General features: G+C 63.6%; 2 protein-coding genes across 7 annotated transcripts; both read left to right on the forward strand.

Annotated features, from left to right (window-relative positions):
• The first annotated feature begins 53 nt into the window (after nt 1–53).
• HUWE1 (HECT, UBA and WWE domain containing E3 ubiquitin protein ligase 1) lies at nt 54–14193 on the forward strand. Of its 4 annotated transcripts, none has more exons than XM_080369379.1 (22): nt 54–218; nt 639–851; nt 1212–1500; nt 2730–2832; nt 2937–3498; nt 4046–4616; nt 5089–5198; nt 5276–5432; nt 5938–6070; nt 6246–6448; nt 6541–6671; nt 7355–7451; nt 7702–7851; nt 8975–9220; nt 9905–10022; nt 10121–10261; nt 10926–11213; nt 11803–11908; nt 12232–12349; nt 12446–12627; nt 12732–12922; nt 14034–14193. In XM_080369379.1, exons 2-22 carry the CDS (start codon nt 690–692, stop codon nt 14134–14136), a joined length of 4161 nt encoding a protein of 1386 aa, XP_080225505.1. In that variant the 5' UTR covers nt 54–218; nt 639–689; the 3' UTR covers nt 14137–14193. The 4 variants fall into 4 exon arrangements, with proteins under 4 accessions (XP_080225505.1, XP_080225507.1, XP_080225506.1 ...); XM_080369381.1 differs by having other exon boundaries at nt 6541–6626; XM_080369380.1 differs by having other exon boundaries at nt 6544–6671.
• A 679-nt stretch (nt 14194–14872) lies between these two features.
• GNL3L (G protein nucleolar 3 like) lies at nt 14873–18721 on the forward strand. 3 transcript variants are annotated; one of them, XM_080369385.1, is made up of 16 exons: nt 14873–15104; nt 15203–15240; nt 15379–15480; nt 15557–15673; nt 15761–15832; nt 15903–16038; nt 16128–16231; nt 16331–16475; nt 16550–16637; nt 16735–16912; nt 17106–17248; nt 17400–17530; nt 17611–17729; nt 17835–18006; nt 18090–18167; nt 18615–18721. In XM_080369385.1, the coding sequence occupies exons 1-15, from the start codon at nt 15092–15094 to the stop codon at nt 18140–18142; spliced, it is 1611 nt and encodes a 536-aa protein (XP_080225511.1). In that variant the 5' UTR covers nt 14873–15091; the 3' UTR covers nt 18143–18167; nt 18615–18721. The 3 variants fall into 3 exon arrangements, with proteins under 3 accessions (XP_080225511.1, XP_080225510.1, XP_080225512.1); XM_080369384.1 differs by lacking the exon at nt 18615–18721 and having other exon boundaries at nt 18090–18223; XM_080369386.1 differs by lacking the exons at nt 15203–15240; nt 15379–15480; nt 18615–18721 and having other exon boundaries at nt 14874–15104; nt 18090–18223.
• Nucleotides 18722–19101: the final 380 nt, after the last annotated feature.

Genomic DNA, 19101 nt, shown 5'->3' on the forward strand with positions numbered 1-19101 from the left:
CCCCCTGTTGATGTCACACCCCCTGTTGATGTCACACCCCCTGTTGATGTCACACCCCTCTTCTCTGATGTCACTCCTCCCAAGCTCCCCCCCTGCCTCATCCTCGGAGAGTTCGTCCACCCGGGATTCAGCTGTCGCCATCTCGGGAGCCGACTCGCGGGGGATTTTGGAGGAGCCCCTGCCTTCCACCAGCAGCGAGGAGGAGGACCCTCTGGCCGGTCAGTGTCACCTGTGTCACCCCTCTTGTCACCTTTGTCGCCCCCACCACCCCCAGCCCCCTTGCCCCATCCTGATGCAGCCCTGGCCTCCTGTCACCTCTCGCATCCCGGGTGGGGTCAGGCACCCCCCCCTTGGGGGTCCCTGTGTCACCTGAGGGGTTGGAGGTGGGTGTGTCCGTGGGTGTGTCCGTGGGTGTGGGTGTGTCCGTGGGTGTGTCCGTCTGTGTGGGTGTGTCCCTGCCACCGCAGGGATCAGCCCAGGCTTGTCCCCGTGTCACCTCTCGCATCCCAGAGAGACCGGGCTCCCCTGGGGGGCGTCCCTGGCTCCCCTGGGGGTCCCCTCATCCCGGGGCGGGGTTAGGGGGTGTCCTCCTGCCCAGGTCTGGGACTGGCCCTGACGCGTGTCCTGTCCCCCCCCAGGGATCAGCCTGCCCGAAGGGGTGGACCCCTCGTTCCTGGCGGCGCTGCCGGATGACATCCGCCGGGAGGTGCTGCAGAACCAGCTGGGGATCCGCCCCCCGGCCCGCGCCCCCGCCCACCCCCAGCCCCGCCCCCCCCGTGGTGGCCAATCCCGGCCTGACCGAGGTCAGCCCCGAGTTCCTGGCCGCCCTGCCCCCGGCCATCCAGGAGGAGGTGGGTGGGGCTGGGGGGGAGGGGGCGGGGCTGGGGTGTGTGGGGGCGGGGCTGGGGGCTGTGTGGGTGTGGCTGGTGGGGCAGGGCAGGTGTGGGGGGGGCAGGGCTGGTGGAGGGGTGGGGGTGCTGCGGGGGCAAGGCTGTGGAGGGGTGGAGCTTGTGTGGGTGGGATCTATTGGGGTGGGGCTTGTAGGGGCGTGGCCCCGGTGGGGCAGTGCCATATGTGGTGGGTGTGCTTGTGGGGGCGTGGTCGTCAGGTGGAGGGGTAGACTTCGGGGAGGGGGGGTGGTGTTAGGATATTTGGTCTTGGAAGGGGCGTGGTCTTCTCCAGGGGGCGTGTCTGACGGCGGGGTGTGGCAGGTGCTGGCGCAGCAGCGCGCAGAGCAGCAGCGGCGGGAGCTGGCGCAGGCAACGAGCTCGGACGCCCCCATGGACCCGGTGACCTTCATCCAGACGCTGCCCTCGGAGCTGCGGCGCTCGGTGCTGGAGGACATGGAGGACAGCGTGCTGGCCGTCATGCCGCCCGACATCGCCGCCGAGGCGCAGGCCCTGCGGCGCGAGCAGGAGGCGCGGCAGCGGCAGCTCATGCACGAGAGGCTCTTCGGCCACTCCAGCACCTCCGCGCTCTCGGCCATCCTCCGCAGCCCCGGTGAGGCAGCGTCCCCCCCCTTCTGGCGTGTGTGTGTGTGTGTGTGTGTGTGTGTGTGTGTCCCCTTCTGGCGCGTGTGTGTGTGTGTCCCCTTCTGGCGCGTGTGTGTGTGTGTCCCCTTCTGGCGCGTGTGTGTGTGTGTCCCCTTCTGGCGCGTGTGTGTGTGTGTGTGTCCCCTTCTGGCGCGTGTGTGTGTGTGTGTGTGTGTGTGTGTGTCCCCTTCTGGCGCGTGTGTGTGTGTGTGTGTCCCCTTCTGGCGCGTGTGTGTGTGTGTGTGTGTGTGTCCCCTTCTGGCGCGCGTGTGTGTGTGTGTGTGTGTGTGTCCCCTTCTGGCGCGTGTGTGTGTGTGTGTGTGTGTGTCCCCTTCTGGCGCGCGCGTGTGTGTGTGTGTGTGTGTCCCTTCTGGCGCGTGTGTGTGTGTGTGTGTGTGTCCCCTTCTGGCGCGTGTGTGTGTGTGTGTGTGTGTGTCCCCTTCTGGCGCGTGTGTGTGTGTGTGTGTGTGTGTGTGTCCCCTTCTGGCACGTGTGTGTGTGTGTGTGTGTGTGTGTCCCCTTCTGGCGCGTGTGTGTGTGTGTGTGTGTGTGTCCCCTTCTGGCGCGTGTGTGTGTGTGTGTGTGTGTGTGTGTCCCCTTCTGGCACGTGTGTGTGTGTGTGTGTGTGTGTGTCCCCTTCTGGCGCGTGTGTGTGTGTGTGTGTGTGTGTCCCCTTCTGGCGCGTGTGTGTGTGTGTGTGTGTGTGTCCCCTTCTGGCGCGTGTGTGTGTGTGTGCGTGTGTGTCCCCTTCTGGCGCGTGTGTGTGTGTGTGCGTGTGTGTCCCCTTCTGGCGCGTGTGTGTGTGTGTGCGTGTGTGTCCCCTTCTGGCGCGTGTGTGTGTGTGTGTGTGTGTGTCCCCTTCTGGCGCGTGTGTGTGTGTGTGTGTGTGTGCCCCTTCTGGCGCGTGTGTGTGTGTGTGTGTGTGTGTCCCCTTCTGGCGCGTGTGTGTGTGTGTGTGTGTGTGTCCCCTTCTGGCGCGTGTGTGTGTGTGTGTGTGTGTGTCCCCTTCTGGCACGCGCGTGTGTGTGTGTGTGTCCGTCCCCTTCTGGCGCGCGTGCGTCTGTCCCTCCTCCCTTCTGGCATGTCCTCCCCCCTTCTGGTGTTTCCAAAGCCCACATTAGCCCCCCCCAAGCCCACATTAGCCCCCCCCAAGCCCACGGTAGCCCCCCCAGACCCCTGACGCCAGTGTCTCCGCAGCCTTCACCAGCCGGCTGAGCGGGAACCGGGGGGTGCAGTACACCCGCCTGGCCGTCCAGCGTGGCGGCACCTTCCACATGGGGGGCAGCAGCAGCCACAGCAGGTACGTTCGGGGCTCAACGAGGGGGATCACCCCCCTTTTTTTTGTTTTTGGGTGTTTTTTTTTTTCTCTTGGGCGTGCGTAACCTGCTGTACCCCTCCCCTCAGGCCGTCGGGGAGCAGCGTGGACAGCCTCTTACGTCTCCGGGGTCGTTTATTGTTGGATCACGAAGCTCTTTCCTGCCTCTTGGTGCTGCTTTTCGTCGACGAACCCAAACTCAACACCAGCCGCCTCCACCGCGTCCTGCGGAACCTCTGCTACCACGCTCCCACCCGCGGCTGGGTGGTCCGCAGCCTCCTCTCCATACTGCAGCGCAGCAGCGAGAGCGAGCTTTGCCTCGAAGCCCCTCGCGGCCCCCCGATAGCCGAAGAAAGACCGCGACGAGCGAGCGGGCGAGCCGGTAGCGCAGCCGGCGCAACTGTTGAACCTCGTGGTTTAGATTTATTACATCGCGTAGAAGCTCGAAGTTCGGGACAACTTTCTTGGCTTTCCGTTTCTATGGATGCGGCTTTGGGTTGTCGTACCAACATCTTCCAGATCCAACGAGTTCCCGGACGGAAACATACGGAAAAACACGCGGCTGCCGCCGGTTCCGCCGTTCACATCCATCCCCAGGCAGCCCCTGTTGTCTGCCGGCACGTCCTCGATACCCTCATCCAGCTGGCCAAGGTGTGCAGCCCGTTCTGGGGGTGCCTGGTGTTCCTCGGGGGTTGCTTGGGGGGCACCCCAGGGTATTTTGGGGTGACTGGAGGCTCCTCAGCAGAGCTGGAGGTGATTTGGGGGGTACTGGGGCACGTTGTGGGGTATTTGGGGGTCCCCCATATCCGAGGGTGCGTTTGGCAGGGGTGTGGGGACGTTCTGGGGTACACCAGCACGCCTCCTGGGGTGACTTGGGTCCCCTGCAGAGCTGGGGACACCCCTGGGGGACCCCAAACCATTGTTTGGAGCAGGGGGCACGACTCCCCAAATTTGGGGTCCTGAGGGGGGTGGGGGGGTGGGGGCAGCAAAAACCACCTGGATTTTGGGGGGTGGCTGAGAGCTCCCAGGGAGGGACTCCAGAGGGTGTTGGGGCGAGATATTGGGGGGTCTCCCAAGTTCTGGGGCTTTTTTGGGGGGGGGGTGTGTGTGTGACCAGCATGTCATTGATGCCCCCACCTTATATTTTCTCTTCTCCACCCCCCACCCACCCCTAAATTTTTTCTTCCCCCCATCCCAGGTCTTCCCTAGCCACTTCACCCAACAACGAGGTCGAGACCCGACGAACGAACCGGAGCGAGACCGCGGCCCCCCAAAATCAGGGGGCAGCCCCTGCCCCCCCCTACCCCCACAAACCCCCCCAGCCCCCCCGCCCCCACCATCCGGCGCTCCCCCGCCAGCCCTTCCCCCTGCCTCCGGCAACCTCTCGACCGATTTTTGGGACCTTTTAGTGAAATTGGATAACATGAACGTTAGTCGGAAAGGCAAAAGTTCGGCAAAAACGGGAGCAGGAGGCGGAGGGCCGGAGCCGGAGACGGCGGGTTTGGGTTTAGAAGCGTCACCTTTGGGTCAACTGATGAATATGTTGTCCCACGGCGTTATCCGCCGGAGCGCGCTCCTGACGGAAAAGCTGCTCCGTCTCCTTTCCCTGATCTCCATTGCTCTTCCCGAAGGGGGGAAGGGAGGCGAAGGGGGGACACCCCAAAACGTCACGGTGGCAGCTGGTGGCGGTGCTGCTCCCTCGAGTCCGCCGGCACAGGGCGGCAACACCGGGAATGGCGGCGCCGGGGGAGGCGGTGGCGCAGCTGGGGGTGAGTGCTCGGGGTGGCGGGGGGTCTGGGACGGGGGTGGGGACGTAGGGACATTGGGAATGGGGGCGGAGACGTGGGGACAGGGACATGGAGGGGTGTGGGGACATGGGGATGGGGACAGGGATGCGGGCAGGGATGCAGGGATGGGGACGTGGGGACATGGATGCAGGGATGGGGACGGGGACATGGATGCGGGCAGGGACGTGGGGATGGGGACGGGGACATGGATGCGGGCAGGGATACAGGGATGGGGACGGGGACATGGATGCAGGCAGGGACGCAGGGATGGGGACGGGGACAGGGATGCGGGCAGGGATGCAGGGACACAGGGGAGGGGACAAGGGCCAGGGCCAGAAGTGCGGCACCAGGCCAGGATCCAGGACCACACCGGGGGCGGGGGACGATGGTGGCAGTGGTGGCAAATCCCCCCTCCGCTGCCACCGTCCCCACATGTCCCCCCGTTGTCCCCAAGCCCCTGCCAAGAGCGCCAAGTCCCCGGCCAAAGGCTCGGAGGGGGGCAGCCCCGACCCCCGGATGGCAGCCACGGGGCTGACCGAGAGCCAGCTCCAGCTCTCCGTGGAGGTACCGCATCTAACGGGGGCAGGGGGGTGGCTTTGATGTCCCCAAACGTCCCTAACCTTTCCCACCCTGTCCCCTAGGTGCTGACGTCCCACTCGTGCTCGGAGGAAGGCCTGGAGGACGCAGCCAACGTTCTCCTCCAGCTGTCGCGGGGCGACGCGGGCACTCGGGACACCGTCCTGCGGCTGCTGCTGAGCGGGGCCCGGCAGCTGGGGGCCACCCTCTGCCGCCAGATCGGTGAGGGCCGGGGGGGGGCACAGCGTGGCGCCGGGGGCTTTGGGGGTTCCCAGGGGGGCTTTGGGGGTTCCCAGGGGGGCTTTGGGGTTCCCGGGGGGCTTTGGGGGTCCCGGGAGGTTTGGGGTTCCCGGGGGGCTTTGGGGGTCCCGGGAGGTTTGGGGTTCCCAGGGGGCTTTGGAGGTCCCGGGGGGCTTTGGGGATCCCAGGAGGTTTGGGGGTCCCAGGGGACTTTGGGGGTCCCGGGGGGCTTTGGGGATCCCGGGAGGTTTGGGGTTCCCAGGGGGCTTTGGGGGTCCCGGGGGGCTTTGGGGATCCCGGGAGGTTTGGGGGTCCTAGGGGGCTTTGGGGGTCCCGGGGGGCTTTGGGGATCCCGGGAGGTTTGGGAGTCCCAGGGGGCTTTGGGGTTCCCAGGGGGTCTTTGAGGGTTCCCGGGGGGCTTTGGGGGTCCCGGGGGCTCTGGGGGTCCCGAGGGGCTCTGGGGGTCACTCCCCGTTGGCCGGGGCAGGTACGTTGTTGGCAGAACTGCGGGAGTATAACCTGGAGCAGCAGCGGCGAGCGCAGAGCGAGGCTCCGTCCCCCGAGGGGCTCCCCGAGGAGCAGCCCCCCAGCGCCAAGCTCAAGGGCAAGATGCAGAGCCGGTGAGCCCCTCCCCCACCTCAGCTGCAGCCCCCCCGGGGGCCCTCCCCCCCTCCCCCCCCTCCCCCCCTCCCCGCCCCGTGTTAACTCTGGTCCCTACTGACGACTCCCTCCCCTGCGTTACTGGTGATAACGCTTGTCCCCGCCGCTCCCCCTCCCCCCTCCCGCCCCCGGCAGGTTCGACACGGCGGAGAGCGTGGTGATCGTGGCGTCGCAGAAGCGGGCGCTGGGCGGGCGGGAGCTGCAGCTGCCCTCCATGTCCGTCCTCACCTCCAAGACCTCCACGCAGCGCTTCTTCCTGCGCGTCCTGCAGGTCATCATCCAGCTCCGCGACGACACCCGCCGGGCGCACAAGAAAGCCAAGCAGGCCGGCCGCCTGGGTAAGCGGGGGTCCTCCCCCCGCCAAACGCGCCCCCCCCCCCCCCTCCCCAAAGCGTGGCCCCCCCCGCCCCTGACGCCGTGCCCCCCCCAGCAGGCGCCGGGGGCCTCGGGGCGGCTGGCAGCATCCAGGCAGCCGTCCGGCAGCTGGAGGCCGAGGCCGACGCCATCATACAAATGGTACGTGAGGGCCAGAGGGCCCGGAGGCGGCAGCAGGCAGACACGGTTAGCACGGCCGCCCTTCCTCCCCGCTTCCTTCCTCCCCGCTTCCTTCCTCCCCGCTTCCTTCCTCCCCGCTTCCTTCCTCCCCGCTTCCTTCCTCCCCGCTTTCTTCTTGTGTTCACTCTGTTCCCCCTGCACTGCCCCCTCTCCTCATCCCACTCCCCCATGGCCTTCCTCCCTCCGCATTCCACTCCTCCTCTTCCTCTTCGTCCTTGTTCCCTTTCTCTAACTCATCCTCCTATTCTTCCCCCCACCCTTCCTCCCATTTCCCCCTACCCCCTTCCTCCATCCTCATCCGCCTCCACTCCCTGCCTGCGCTACCTCCTCTCTTCATCCCCTTCCTCATCCTCCCCCCACAGCCTTCCTCCCTCCTCATCCTCACTGCCTTCCCCTCTTCCTTCCTCCCTCCTCGTCCTCGCTGCCTTCCCCTCCTCCTTCCTCCCTCTCTTCTTCCTCCCCTGTCCTGCTGCTTCTCTTCCTCTTCCTCCTCCCCCCGCAGCTCCCAGTCATCCCCCCCCTCCCCAAAAGCTGCCGGAGTACTGGGGTGCCCCCCACAGCTCCCCAGCCCTGGGAGTGGGGAAGAGGGATGCGGGGCAGGGGGAAGGGGGGTGCTGGGGGGGGGGGAAGGGATGTGGGGTCCTTCGTGGGGGGGTCTCGGCCCCCTAAACCTGTCCCCCCCCTCTCAGTCGGAGGCCGGGCAGGCAGACAGCGCTCCCCGTCGCGACGAGTCGCCCATGGATGTGGACCAGCCCTCGCCTGCCCCACAGGATGCCCCTTCCGTGGGTGAGAAAACACCTCCCAGTTCAACCCCCCCAACCTGCCGCCATCCCAGTTACACCCACCAGTTTATCCCAGTGAGGATACTGGGCTCCCTCCTGGTTCACAGTGGGGTTGACCCTGCTCCATCCTGGGCTTGTACTGGCACGGGGCCATCCCGGTATCGCTCAAGCTGGGTGGTTCTCCCAGTTTATACTGGTGGGGGTAACTGGGACCTTGGGGGGGGGTGGTGGTCCTGACTGTGTCCCTGCCGCAGGCTCGGAGGGTTCGCAGGGCGGGGAGCGGGACGAACGCCCCCCCGAGCTGCCCCTGCTGAGCGAGCAGCTCTGCCTGGACGAGCTCTGGGACATGCTGGGAGAGTGCCTGAAGGAGCTGGAGGAATCCCACGACCAGCACGCTGTCCTCGGTGCGTACCCCAGGGATTTCGGGGTCCTTCCCCTCATTTTAGGGGGTCCCCAAGACCCCCAGATGGCCCCAAGACCCCCAGGGTGTCCCCCAGACCCCCAAGCCATCCCTCACACCCAGCATCCCATCCCATGTGGGGTGACACCCCTTCCACCCCGAGGTGCCCACCATATTTTTGGTGGCCCCCTTAGAGCCACACGCCCCCCCCCCCCGGTATTTTAGGGAGTCCCCAGGACCCCCCAAAACCCCCAAAGTGTCCCCAGGATGCCCAGGGCTGTCCGCAACACCCAGAAGAGCAGCTCAGCCCCATCCAGCATCCCAAGCAGGGCGACCTCCCCGCCACCTCGTGGTGCCCCCCACAGTTTTGGGGTGTCCCCCAACACCCCGTGTGTGGTCTGTGTGTGTGTCACTGTTACCGAAATCTCGGAATGAAGAACTTATCGACACCAATGTGATGTAGATAAGCAGACACTTCTTTATTGACGGCCGGGTGCGTGAGCGAGTTCCCTCACGATCAACGCACACCATGGTTCAAAAATCATGCACCTTATATAGAACTAATTCATACATATTCATTAAATATTCCTGCATAATCATGAGATTTCCCATAAATCGTTAACATACTCTCCTCCCATATCCGATTCTGCGCAATAAAGATTAGAAAGGTCTGGAAATGGGTCTGGGGTACGATTTGGGTAGGTGGTATATGAGTCGGTGGTCGCGATCTCCCCCTGCCGGAATTACCTTTCACTTAAGGTAACTGTTTCTTGGCCAGCAGCTATGGGTTGCTTCACTCTACTCTTCCCAGTTCACATAAATTCTCATTTTGACATTTTAGTACATCCTCCTAGGTTACATATAAACAATCATCTCAAATCTGAAGTCTGTTATCTAAGTTCTAAACATTCCCGCTAGGTGATTCTGACCAATTCCTCCGGCCTTGGTACGGGGCTGTACAGAGGATTTTTATAGCAGCTTTTACTAGAAAAGTTTCATTAAAATATATTTCTTATCCTTCTGTATTTCTATTACATGATTGATTTTATAATATCAAATAATCAATAAAGTCAATCAATCTTAACTTATTAGCAAATCTATAACATCACACCCCCCCCCCCCCACAGTGCTACAGCCGGCGGTGGAGGCGTTCTTCCTGGTGCACGCCACGGAGCGGGAGAGCAAGCCGCCGGTGCGGGACACGCGGGAGAGCCAGCTGGCCCACATCAAGGACGAGCCCCCACCTCTGTCACCTGCTCCCCTGACCCCCGCCACCCCCTCCTCCCTCGACCCCTTCTTCTCCCGAGAACCTTCCTCCATGCACATCTCGGCCAGCCTGCCCCCCGACACCCAGAAATTCCTGCGCTTCGCTGGTGAGGGGAGCTGGAAGGGGGGCTGCGGGGAGCCTGGGGGGGTCGGGGAGGTGCTGGGGGGGGATTTGGGGCTCGGGGGAGGGGGTCTGGGGTCTCTGCGGGGGGCTCTGGGCTCTGGGGAGGGGTCCGGGGTCTCTGCGGGGGGCTCTGGGCTCTGGGGAGGGGTCCGGGGTCTCTGCGGGGGGCTCTGGGCTCTGGGGAGGGGTCTGGGGTCTCTGCGGGGGGCTCTGAGCTTGGGGGAAGGGTCTGGGGTCTCTTCTGAGGGCTGCGGTCTTTTCAAGGGTTTTGGGGGGGGGCTTGTGGGGCTTTGGGGGGAGCCTGGGGGGCTTGGGAAGGAGTTTAAGGGGGGTCTGCGGGGACCTGGAGGTTATGGGGGGCTTCGGGGGCTCCGCAGGGAGCCTGGGGCACTGCGAGGGGGTCTGGGGGGCTTTGGGGAGGGGGTCCCAAGGGGCTTTGGGGGTCCCGGGGGGCTTTACCCCCTCCCCGGGGGGCGTTTCTTCCCCCTGTGCCCACGGGGGCCGTGGGTTCAGGTTTGGGGTGCTCGGGCCTCGCCGAAGGGGCTGAATCCCACCTCCCCAGCAGCTCTCGATCTAAAAGGGGGGGGGGGGTGTCCCCACATTCCATGCCCCTCCCCACCCACCCCCCCAAAAAAAAAAAAACCCACCCCTTCCCACACACCCCCAGAGACCCACCGGACGGTGCTGAACCAGATCCTGCGCCAGTCCACCACGCACCTGGCGGACGGGCCCTTCGCCGTCCTGGTGGACTACATCCGCGTCCTCGACTTCGACGTCAAGCGCAAGTGTGTCCTTCAGCAGCTGCGCGGCCTCGCTTTCGGGGTCCCTCGACCCTTGACACCCCCATTTTTATTTATTTTTTTTTCCTCCCCCCCTCCCCCAGGTATTTCCGACAGGAGCTGGAGCGGCTGGACGAGGGGCTGCGGAAGGAGGACATGGCCGTCCACGTCCGCCGCGACCACGTTTTTGAGGACTCCTACCGCGAGCTGCACCGCAAATCCCCGGAGGAGATGAAGAACCGCCTGTGAGACCCCCCCCCAGAGCCCCCCACGTCCCCTGAGACCCTCCCCAAACTCCCCAGAGCCCCCCACGTCCCCTGAGACCCCGCCAAATCCCCCCAGAGCCCCCCACGTCCCCTGAGACCCTGCCAAATCCCTCCAGAGCCCCCCACGTCCCCTGAGACCCCACAAATCCCCCCAGAGCCCCCCACGTCCCCTGAGACCCTCCCCAATCTCCCCAGAGCCCCCCACATCCCCTGAGACCCCGCCAAATCCCCCCAGAGCCCCCCATGTCCCCTGAGCCCCCGCCAAATCCCCCAAGAACCAACCCTGCCACTGATGTGCCCACCCCACCCCCCCCGCCCCGGGTCAGAGATGCAGGGAAGGGACTGAGGTTGGGTTTTGGGGGTCCATGAGGGGTCCCCCAGGACTAGTCTAGAGGGTTACATGAGGTCCTGGGGTCCCCCAGACCCATAAAAACACTCTGCAGCCCCCCAAGACATGCCCAGGCCATCTAAAATGTTCCCCAGACCACTCAAAGCGCCCCTCAGCCCCCTGGAACACTCCAGGCACCCAAACTCCCCCCCAGGCCTCCTGAAACCCCCCTCAGATACCTCCCACCGCCCCCCAAAACCCTGAAACTCCCCCCAAAATCCGCTCTCTCTGTTTCTCCCCCCACCCCCCGCCCAGGTACATCGTGTTTGAGGGCGAGGAGGGCCAGGATGCGGGGGGTCTCCTGCGGGAGTGGTACATGATCATCTCGCGGGAGATGTTCAACCCCATGTACGCGCTGTTCCGCACCTCGCCGGGTGACAGGGTCACCTACACCATCAACCCCTCCTCCCACTGCAACCCCAACCACCTCAGCTACTTCAAGTTTGTGGGGCGCATCGTGGCCAAGGCCGTCTACGACAACCGTCTCCTCGAGTGTTATTTCACCCGTTCCTTCTACAAGCACATCCTGGGCAAGTCTGTCCGGTAAGAGGAGGGGGTACGGGGATGGTGAACACCCCTCTTGGGGAGTCAGACACCTTCACAGGGTGGTGAGCACCCTTCTTGGGGTGCAGAGCACGCTCATGGGGCTGTGAACACCCCTTTTGGGGTGAAGAACACGCTCATGGCATGGTGAACACCCTTCTTGGGGTGAAGAACACGCTCATGGGGTGGTGAACACCCTTCTTGGGGTGTAGAACATGCTCATGGGGTGGTGAACACCCTTCTTGGGGTGTAGAACATTCTCATGGGGTGGTGAACAACCCTTTTGGGGTGAAGAACACTGTCGTGGGGTGGTGAACACCCTTCTTCGAGTGTTGGAACATCTTCATGGGATGTAGAACACCTTCGTGGGGTGTCTATAGACCACCCTTGTAGGGTGTAGGAACCCCCTCGTGGGGTGTTGAGCCTCCTGGGGGTTTGGTAGAACCCCCTGTCAGGGTGTAGAACCCTCCTTTTGGGGTGTAGAACCCCCCTCCTGGGTTGTTGAACCACTTTGTGGGGTGTTGGAGCCCTCCACGGGGCGCCAGACCCGCTTCCCGGGGTGACGGACCCCCCTGGATCCCCGGCACAGGTACACGGACATGGAGAGCGAGGACTACCACTTCTACCAGGGCCTGGTGTACCTGCTGGAGAACGACGTCTCCACCCTGGGCTACGACCTCACCTTCAGCACCGAGGTGTGTGTCACCCCCGAGAACAAGGCGTGGGCACCCCACAGCACCCCACATCTCCCCCAGGGCTGCACCTGGGGAAGGGTCCCCCCCCTCTTCTGGGGGGGGAGGGGGGGGGCGGGTCTCCAAGTTCTTGGGGTGTCCTAAGACCCAGGGGGTCCTCGTCCGTGGACGTCCCCAGCGTTGTTCCCTCACCCAGCCCACCTCAGCTGCCCCCCCGCTCTCTTCCCGGGGTGTCCCACCCCCCAACCCCAGGGATGCTCCCCGGGGGGGTGGGGTGTCTGTGCCCTCCCCTCCCCCCCGCTGCTGACACCCTCCCCCGCCCCCAGGTGCAGGAATTCGGGGTGTGCGAGGTGCGGGACCTGAAGCCCAACGGGGCCAACGTGCTGGTGACGGAGGAGAACAAGAAGGAGTACGTGCACCTCGTCTGCCAGATGCGCATGACCGGTGAGCGGCCGGCAGGGTTTGGGGGTGCCGAGGGTGGGCGACCAGCACCGCCCCATCCCCCCCCGACCCTGTAACCCCCCTCCCCAAATCCCACAGGCGCCATCCGGAAGCAGCTGGCCGCCTTTCTGGAGGGTTTCTATGAGATTATCCCCAAACGCCTCATCTCCATCTTCACGGAGCAAGAGCTGGAGCTCCTCATCTCGGGGCTGCCCACCATCGACATCGACGACCTCAAGGCCAACACGGAGTACCACAAGTACCAGGGCAACTCCATCCAGGTGGGGTTCTACACCCCCCAAAAAAAAAAACCCCAAACCCCTCATTTGGGGGCGGGGGGGGGTATTTTTTTTTCTGAGGGACTGAGCGTTGTGTCCTGTCCCAGATCCAGTGGTTCTGGCGAGCGCTGAGGTCCTTCGACCAAGCGGATCGGGCCAAGTTCCTGCAGTTCGTGACAGGGACGTCCAAGGTGCCGCTGCAGGGCTTCGCCGCTCTGGAGGGGATGAACGGCATCCAGAAATTCCAGATCCACCGGGACGACCGCTCCACCGACCGCCTGCCCTCCGCCCACACCTGGTACGGGGACGCGGGGACGCGGAGTGGGACGTGGGGGCACTGGGGTGGGGGAGCACGGCCGTGGGGGCGTGGGTTCAGAGCTGAGGTGGCGCTGGGCGTGGGACACAGGGGCGTGGGGACACAGGTGAGGTGGCACCAGGAGGGACGCGGTGACAAGGTCATGAGGGTGTGGGACATGGGGACAGGGGGGCACGAGGGGGGGACAGGTGAGGTGGCGCTGGGGGGACGTGGGGATGCTGAGACACGGGTGGGAGACATGGGGACAGGGACCCAAGAGGCGAACTCTCAGGTGGGATGGGGACACGCAGGGAGATGTGGGGACAAGGGACACAGTAGAGTGACATGGGGACAGGGGACACGGCTGAGATGGCACTGGGGGGACACTGATTCACGGGTGCGGGACAGGGGGACAGGGACCCAAGAGGAGAAACTCCCGGGGACATGGGATGAGGACAGGACACAAGGGCAGTCACAAGTGGGAGGGGGACGGAGGGACACACGCAGGTGAGGTGGCATCAGGAGGGACACAGGGGAGTGACATGGGGCCACAGCTGAGGTGTCACAGGGGGAGACAGGGAATACAGGGCCATGGGGACAGGCGGGTGAGGTGACACTGGGGACACGTGGGTGAGGTGGCACAGGGCCATGGGGACAGGCAGGTGAGGTGATGCTGGGGACACAGGGCTATGGGGACAGGCAGGTGAGGTGGCCATGGGGACAGGCAGGTGAGGTGACGCTGGGGACACAGGGCTATGGGGACAGGCAGGTGAGGTGGCCCAGGGACAGGGGGACAGGCAGGTGAGGTGACGCTGGCGACACAAAGCCATGGGGACAGGCAGGTGAGGTGGCCCAGGGACAGGAGGACAGGCAGGTGAGGTGACGCTGGCGACACAAAGCCATGGGGACAGGCAGGTGAGGTGGCCCAGGGACAGGGGGACAGGCAGGTGAGGTGACGCTGGCGACACAAAGCCATGGGGACAGGCAGGTGAGGTGGCCCAGGGCCATGGGGACAGGCAGGTGAGGCGACACTGGGGTGACACCGTGGAGGTGGGGATGGGGGACATGGGGCCCCCCCGTGTGTGACACTTGTGTCCCCTCTGTCCCCTCCCAGCTTCAACCAGCTGGACCTGCCGGCGTACGAGAGCTACGAGAAGCTGCGGCACATGCTGCTGCTGGCCATCCAGGAGTGCTCGGAGGGCTTCGGGCTGGCCTAGGGGCGCCCTGCCCCCGCCGCAGGGTCTCTATAAATATATATATATATTTTTCGGTTTCGTTGGCTTTTTTTTTTTTTTTTCCTCCTGCTTTTTTGGGGTTGTTTTGGTTTTCGATATTTGTTTTTTCTTTTTTTTTTTTCTTTTTTTTTTTTTCTTTTTTTTTTTTTTGTCCCAGTTTGGGGCTGGTTTGGTTTGGGTTTTGTTGTTTTTTTGGTTTTGGTTTTTTTTTTTTTTTCCCCTCTGTTGGAGGGTGGGGGGAGACACAACCCCACCCCTCCCCCACACACACACCCACGGGAATGGTGGGGTCTTGGGGGGCACAGGGGATGCTGAAGGGGGGGGGGAACATAACCCCACCCCGCCCCCCCTTAAATTATATATAAGAGGTTCGGCCCCCACCCCAAAATCGAAAGAAAAAGTTAAAAAAAAAAAAAAAAAAAAAAAAAAAGGAATAAAAAAGTGCACTCTTGGTAAGGGCAGTCCAGGTCGTTTGTACTGGGGGGCGGGGGGGGAGGGGGGTGTCGCCGCCATCTTGGGGGGTGACACCCTGAGTAGGGGCTGGTGTGGCGGGAAAAAGCTGCTCGGCGGCCGGAAGTTGTGATCTCACTTCCGCTCCGCCATCTTGAGTGTGGCCGGAAACGCCTGTGCGACACTTCCTGTCTCCGCCATATTGAGTGTGGCGCAGACGTGTTCTGGCAGCCATCTTGGGCGTGGCCGGAAACGCGTTGACGTCATTTCCTTTCCCCGCCATCTTGCGTGCGGCGGTGACGCCCTTGCGGCAGCCTCACTGAGAGCGGGCGGCGGTTACCGCTACACTCAAAGCGACAGCGATGTGGCTCGGCGGCCATCTTTTGTGTGGCACGAGGCGGCCGGGCGAGGAGGGGGCGGGGTATTTGTCGTCGCGCCGGATGTGACGTCGCAGAGAAGCGCCGTGAGCAGCGCTGGGGCCAGAGGCATGACCCGCTCCCGTGAGTTCGGGGGGGGTGTCGAGGGGCTGAGGTGGGGGTCTGGGGTCCCGGAGTGAGTTTCGGGAAGCTTCTCCCCATCGCTCTGCCCCTCCCCGCAGGGCGACAAGTGGAGGCCGCGCGGAGGAAGCGGGTCCAGGTGAGGCCCAGCCCGGGGCGGGTTCCCAGCCCCCACCCCCAAAGCCCCAAGGAAGGAGGGGACCGGCCCCGTTTGGGGGATCCCCAGCCCCCCCCCCCCATATAACGTGTGCCCTCCCTGCCCCCCTCCCCGCCGCAGGCAAAACGCGAGAAGGCGGCAGGGAAGAAGGAGCTGGGGGTGCCGCAGCTGGGCCGCTTTGCTGCCCGCCTCCAGCAGCAGAATGAAAACAGGCAGAAAAGGGTAAAACTAAAATCCAGGGGAGGGGGTTTGGGGTGCCCCCACCCAGGTTTTTAATCCCCCCACTGCGTCTGTGCAGGCGGCAGAGGCACGGCGGCGGCGGGAGGAGGCCCGGGAGACAGAGGTGGGACAGCGACGGAGCCTGGCCGGGCTCCAGCACGACGCTCTGCGGCGGCAACGGGAGTTTGAGCACAAGGTGGAGTGTTGGGGTACCCCTGTTCTTGCGGGGGGGGGGGGCTCCCCGGATAATGGGGTGCCCCCCTTAACACTGAACGTTGTTCAGGAGATGGTGGTGACACAGGCCGATGCACAAGAAGAGGCCTCGCTGCGGCAGTATGGGCGGGAGCTGCGCAAGGTGAGCGCTTGGTGGGTAGTTGGGGGGCTTTTAGGGGTCTCCCCCCGCCCTGAACCCCCGATTTTGGCAGGTGTTGGCAGCTTCTGATGTGGTTCTGGAGGTGCTGGATGCCCGCGACCCCCAGGGCTGCCGCAGCCCACAGCTGGAGGCTGCCGTCCGTCGTGCCGGGCACCGCCAGCGCCTGGTGCTCATCCTCAATAAGATCGGTACGGTGGGTTTTGGGGGGGGATGTGGGGGTCCTTGTTTCTTGCAGCGGATGGGGAGATGACTCTTTTTGTCTCTTGGCCCCCCCCAGACCTGGTGCCACGGGACGTGGTGGCGGCATGGCTGAAGTACCTGCGAGCCGAGTTCCCCACTGTGGCCTTCAAGGCGTGCACCCAGCAGCAAAGCCGCAACCTGGTGGGGTCCCTGGAGAGAAAAAAGGGGTGATCTGGGGGGTCACAGGGTCTGTGGGGGTGACATGGAGACCCCTCACCCTGCTGTGCGCTCCCCCCGCAGAAGCAGAGCCGGCTGCCAGCAGTGACGGCCCCAGAGGACGTCCTGGCTGGAGGCGCGTGTGTGGGCGCCGACTCTTTACTCCGTGTCTTAGCCAACTACAGCCGCTCCGGGGAAGTGAAAACAACCATCACCGTGGGCGTCGTGGGTGAGTGGGGGTCTGCAAGGGGGGTGCGCAGGTCTGGGGACACCCCACTGACCCCTAACCCCCCCCCCCCACAGGGTACCCCAACGTGGGCAAGAGCAGCCTCATCAACAGCCTGAAGAGGAGCCGGGCCTGTGGGGTGGGAGCAGCACCGGGTGTCACCAAGTAAGCCCTGAACTTGGGGGGGAGGGGAGGAGCCTGCACTGCCCCACCCCCTTGGGAGGGGCTGGTGAAGCCCCACCCCTTGACCCCACCCCTTTAGGTGCCTGCAGGCTGTGCAGCTGGACCGCCACATCCAGCTGTTGGACTGTCCTGGCGTCGTCATGGAGACGGGGACATCCCTCACCGTGGCACCCCTGAGAGGGGCCCTAGCCCCCCAGCGCCTGCGGGACCCCCTGAGCCCCGCTGCCGCCATCCTGCGCCGCTGCCCCCCGGAACAGGTGGGACCCCTGTGGGGCTCAGCCCCATAGCTATGGCTATCAGGGGTATAATGGAGTGGGGGTGGGGGGGTCCCCTTGTTGCCACGGCATAGGAGTGGTGGCTGCAGGGTGACAGCAATCTGGGAAGGTGTGACTGGACCTCGTACACGCCCCCAACCCTGTGTGTGTTCTTGTTGCTCCCTCCCCCCAACAGCTAAGTGAGCTTTATGGGGTCCCCCCCTGTGCCGACCCCCGGCAATTCCTATCCCACCTGGCCCGACGACAGGGCCGGCTCCGTCCTGGGGGGCTGCCGGATCCCCACGCCGCCGCCGTGGCCCTGCTGCGTGACTGGACCAGGTGGGTGAGTGGCGGGGGTATGCTTTCTGCAGGGGTAGAGAGGTCTCCCCGCACCCTGATACCCTTTTGGGGGTGTCTTACCACTCCCTGACCTTGTTTTGGGGTGGCTTCGGGGGTCTCCCCACACCCTGACCCCCCTTTTCCGGCACAGCGGGAAGATCTCCTACTACACCCACCCCCCCAAAATTCAGGGGGTGCAGCTGGAGGCCCAGATTGTGACTACGCTAGGACCAGCGCTTGACCTGGAAGCCCTGGAGAGGGGTGACGCCGAGGCGCTGGCAGGTGACAAGTGGATGATTCCCCCTCTTTGTACATAGGGGTGACCCCCGGTCCCAAAGCTTACCTGTCCCCACCCCCCGCAGCTATACCGGCGACGGTGACAGGAATTGGGCTGTCCCCATGTATCCCCAATGCGGAGACAGATGAGAAATACAGCGGGGAGGAAGAAGTCGCCATGGAGGATGACATTGACAACCTGGAGGTACAGAAGAAATTAAAGGGTTTGCTGAGGAACAGGTTCTTTTTTTTAGAGGGGGGGGGGGAGGGGAAGTGTCACAGGTTTATTTTTGATCCCCCCCAACCCCAGCTCGGTGCGGTGACGGTGGAGCTGAAGCCCCGGGTGAAGACGAGAGGCAGCAAGGAGAGTTCTGTGCCCCGTGCCCCCCGTTTGGAGGAGGTGGCCACCCTCGACCCGCTGCTACAGGGCCAAGGGCTAAAGGCTGCCAGCAAACGAAGGAAAAAGCTGCAAAAAAGAGCAGGTGAGTAAAGCCGCTCCTTTTTCTTGAACCCCCCAAAATCCTCCTGAACCCCTCTAAACTGCGACTACCCTCCCACCCTGCAGACAAAATCGCCACGAAGCTTTCGGAGACACTGGAAGCAGCCATGCAGTTCTGACGATGATGTTTATTATGTTTTCAAAGTGAGAAATGGTTTAAAAGAAACACCTTTTTTTGAAATAAAAGCACGGGTGGAACAGGGATGCATCTAGAGATGTGATTTGGGGGGGGGGGGGTGAGGGGGGGGTCCTGGGGGCCTCTCAACCAGGAGGTTGGATTGTGGAGGCTTGTGGGGCAGGGGGGAGGAGAGGGGCCCCCAAATCCCCACAGAGGTTTTGAGGAGCTCACCCATGTTACCAGCTGGGGGGCTGCAGAATGGGTATGCAGACCCACCCCCCCCCCTTAACTTGGGGTACCCCATTTTTCCAGGTGACTCAGCAAAGGCAGTGCTCAACTCCCGGGGGGGGGGGGCTCAGTAAACCCCAAAATTGGGATCAAGGGGAGCCCAGTTGGGGGAGGGTAGAAAGTGGCGCACCCCCATTATTGAGGGCACACCGTTACCATCTTCTAACCGTTCCCATCCCCTACAGGGCAGCCTGTGTCTTCGCTAACACTGAACCCCCCCACAACTCTCCAGACCAACCCAAAAGCCACCCTGGACTCCCCACTGCCACACTCTCATGTCCCACAGCTCCCTAAAACAGCTTGTGTATACGTGTTTGCAAAGAGAACAGGGTCACCTGCTGTTTGACTCCCCCAAATCACCTACCTTACCTCTCACAGCGTCCTCAGCCACACAGGCAGGTGATGAAAGCCTCCCTGGCGTTTGGGAGTGCAGGGGTCTCCCTATAGCCCAGAGCCAGGCTTCAGGGAGCGAGCTCCCCTCCGCCACCATTGTGTTGCCTCTCCCTCAACCCGAGAGAAGGGCCTTCGAGGCGCATAACGAGGGGCAGGGAGGGAGGGAGCGGGTAAAATCGACCATTTTGGGTTGTCTGGGGTTTTTTTTTCAGCTCGTTTTTAACGGCGGAGCCGAGGTGGTGCCGCTGATCAGGCGCCCTTTTGTGGCCCTGAGGGGAG

Source organism: Falco punctatus (assembly GCF_963210335.1).
Source record: "Falco punctatus genome assembly, chromosome: 19".
In the NCBI taxonomy this organism is placed as follows: Eukaryota; Metazoa; Chordata; class Aves; order Falconiformes; family Falconidae; genus Falco; species Falco punctatus.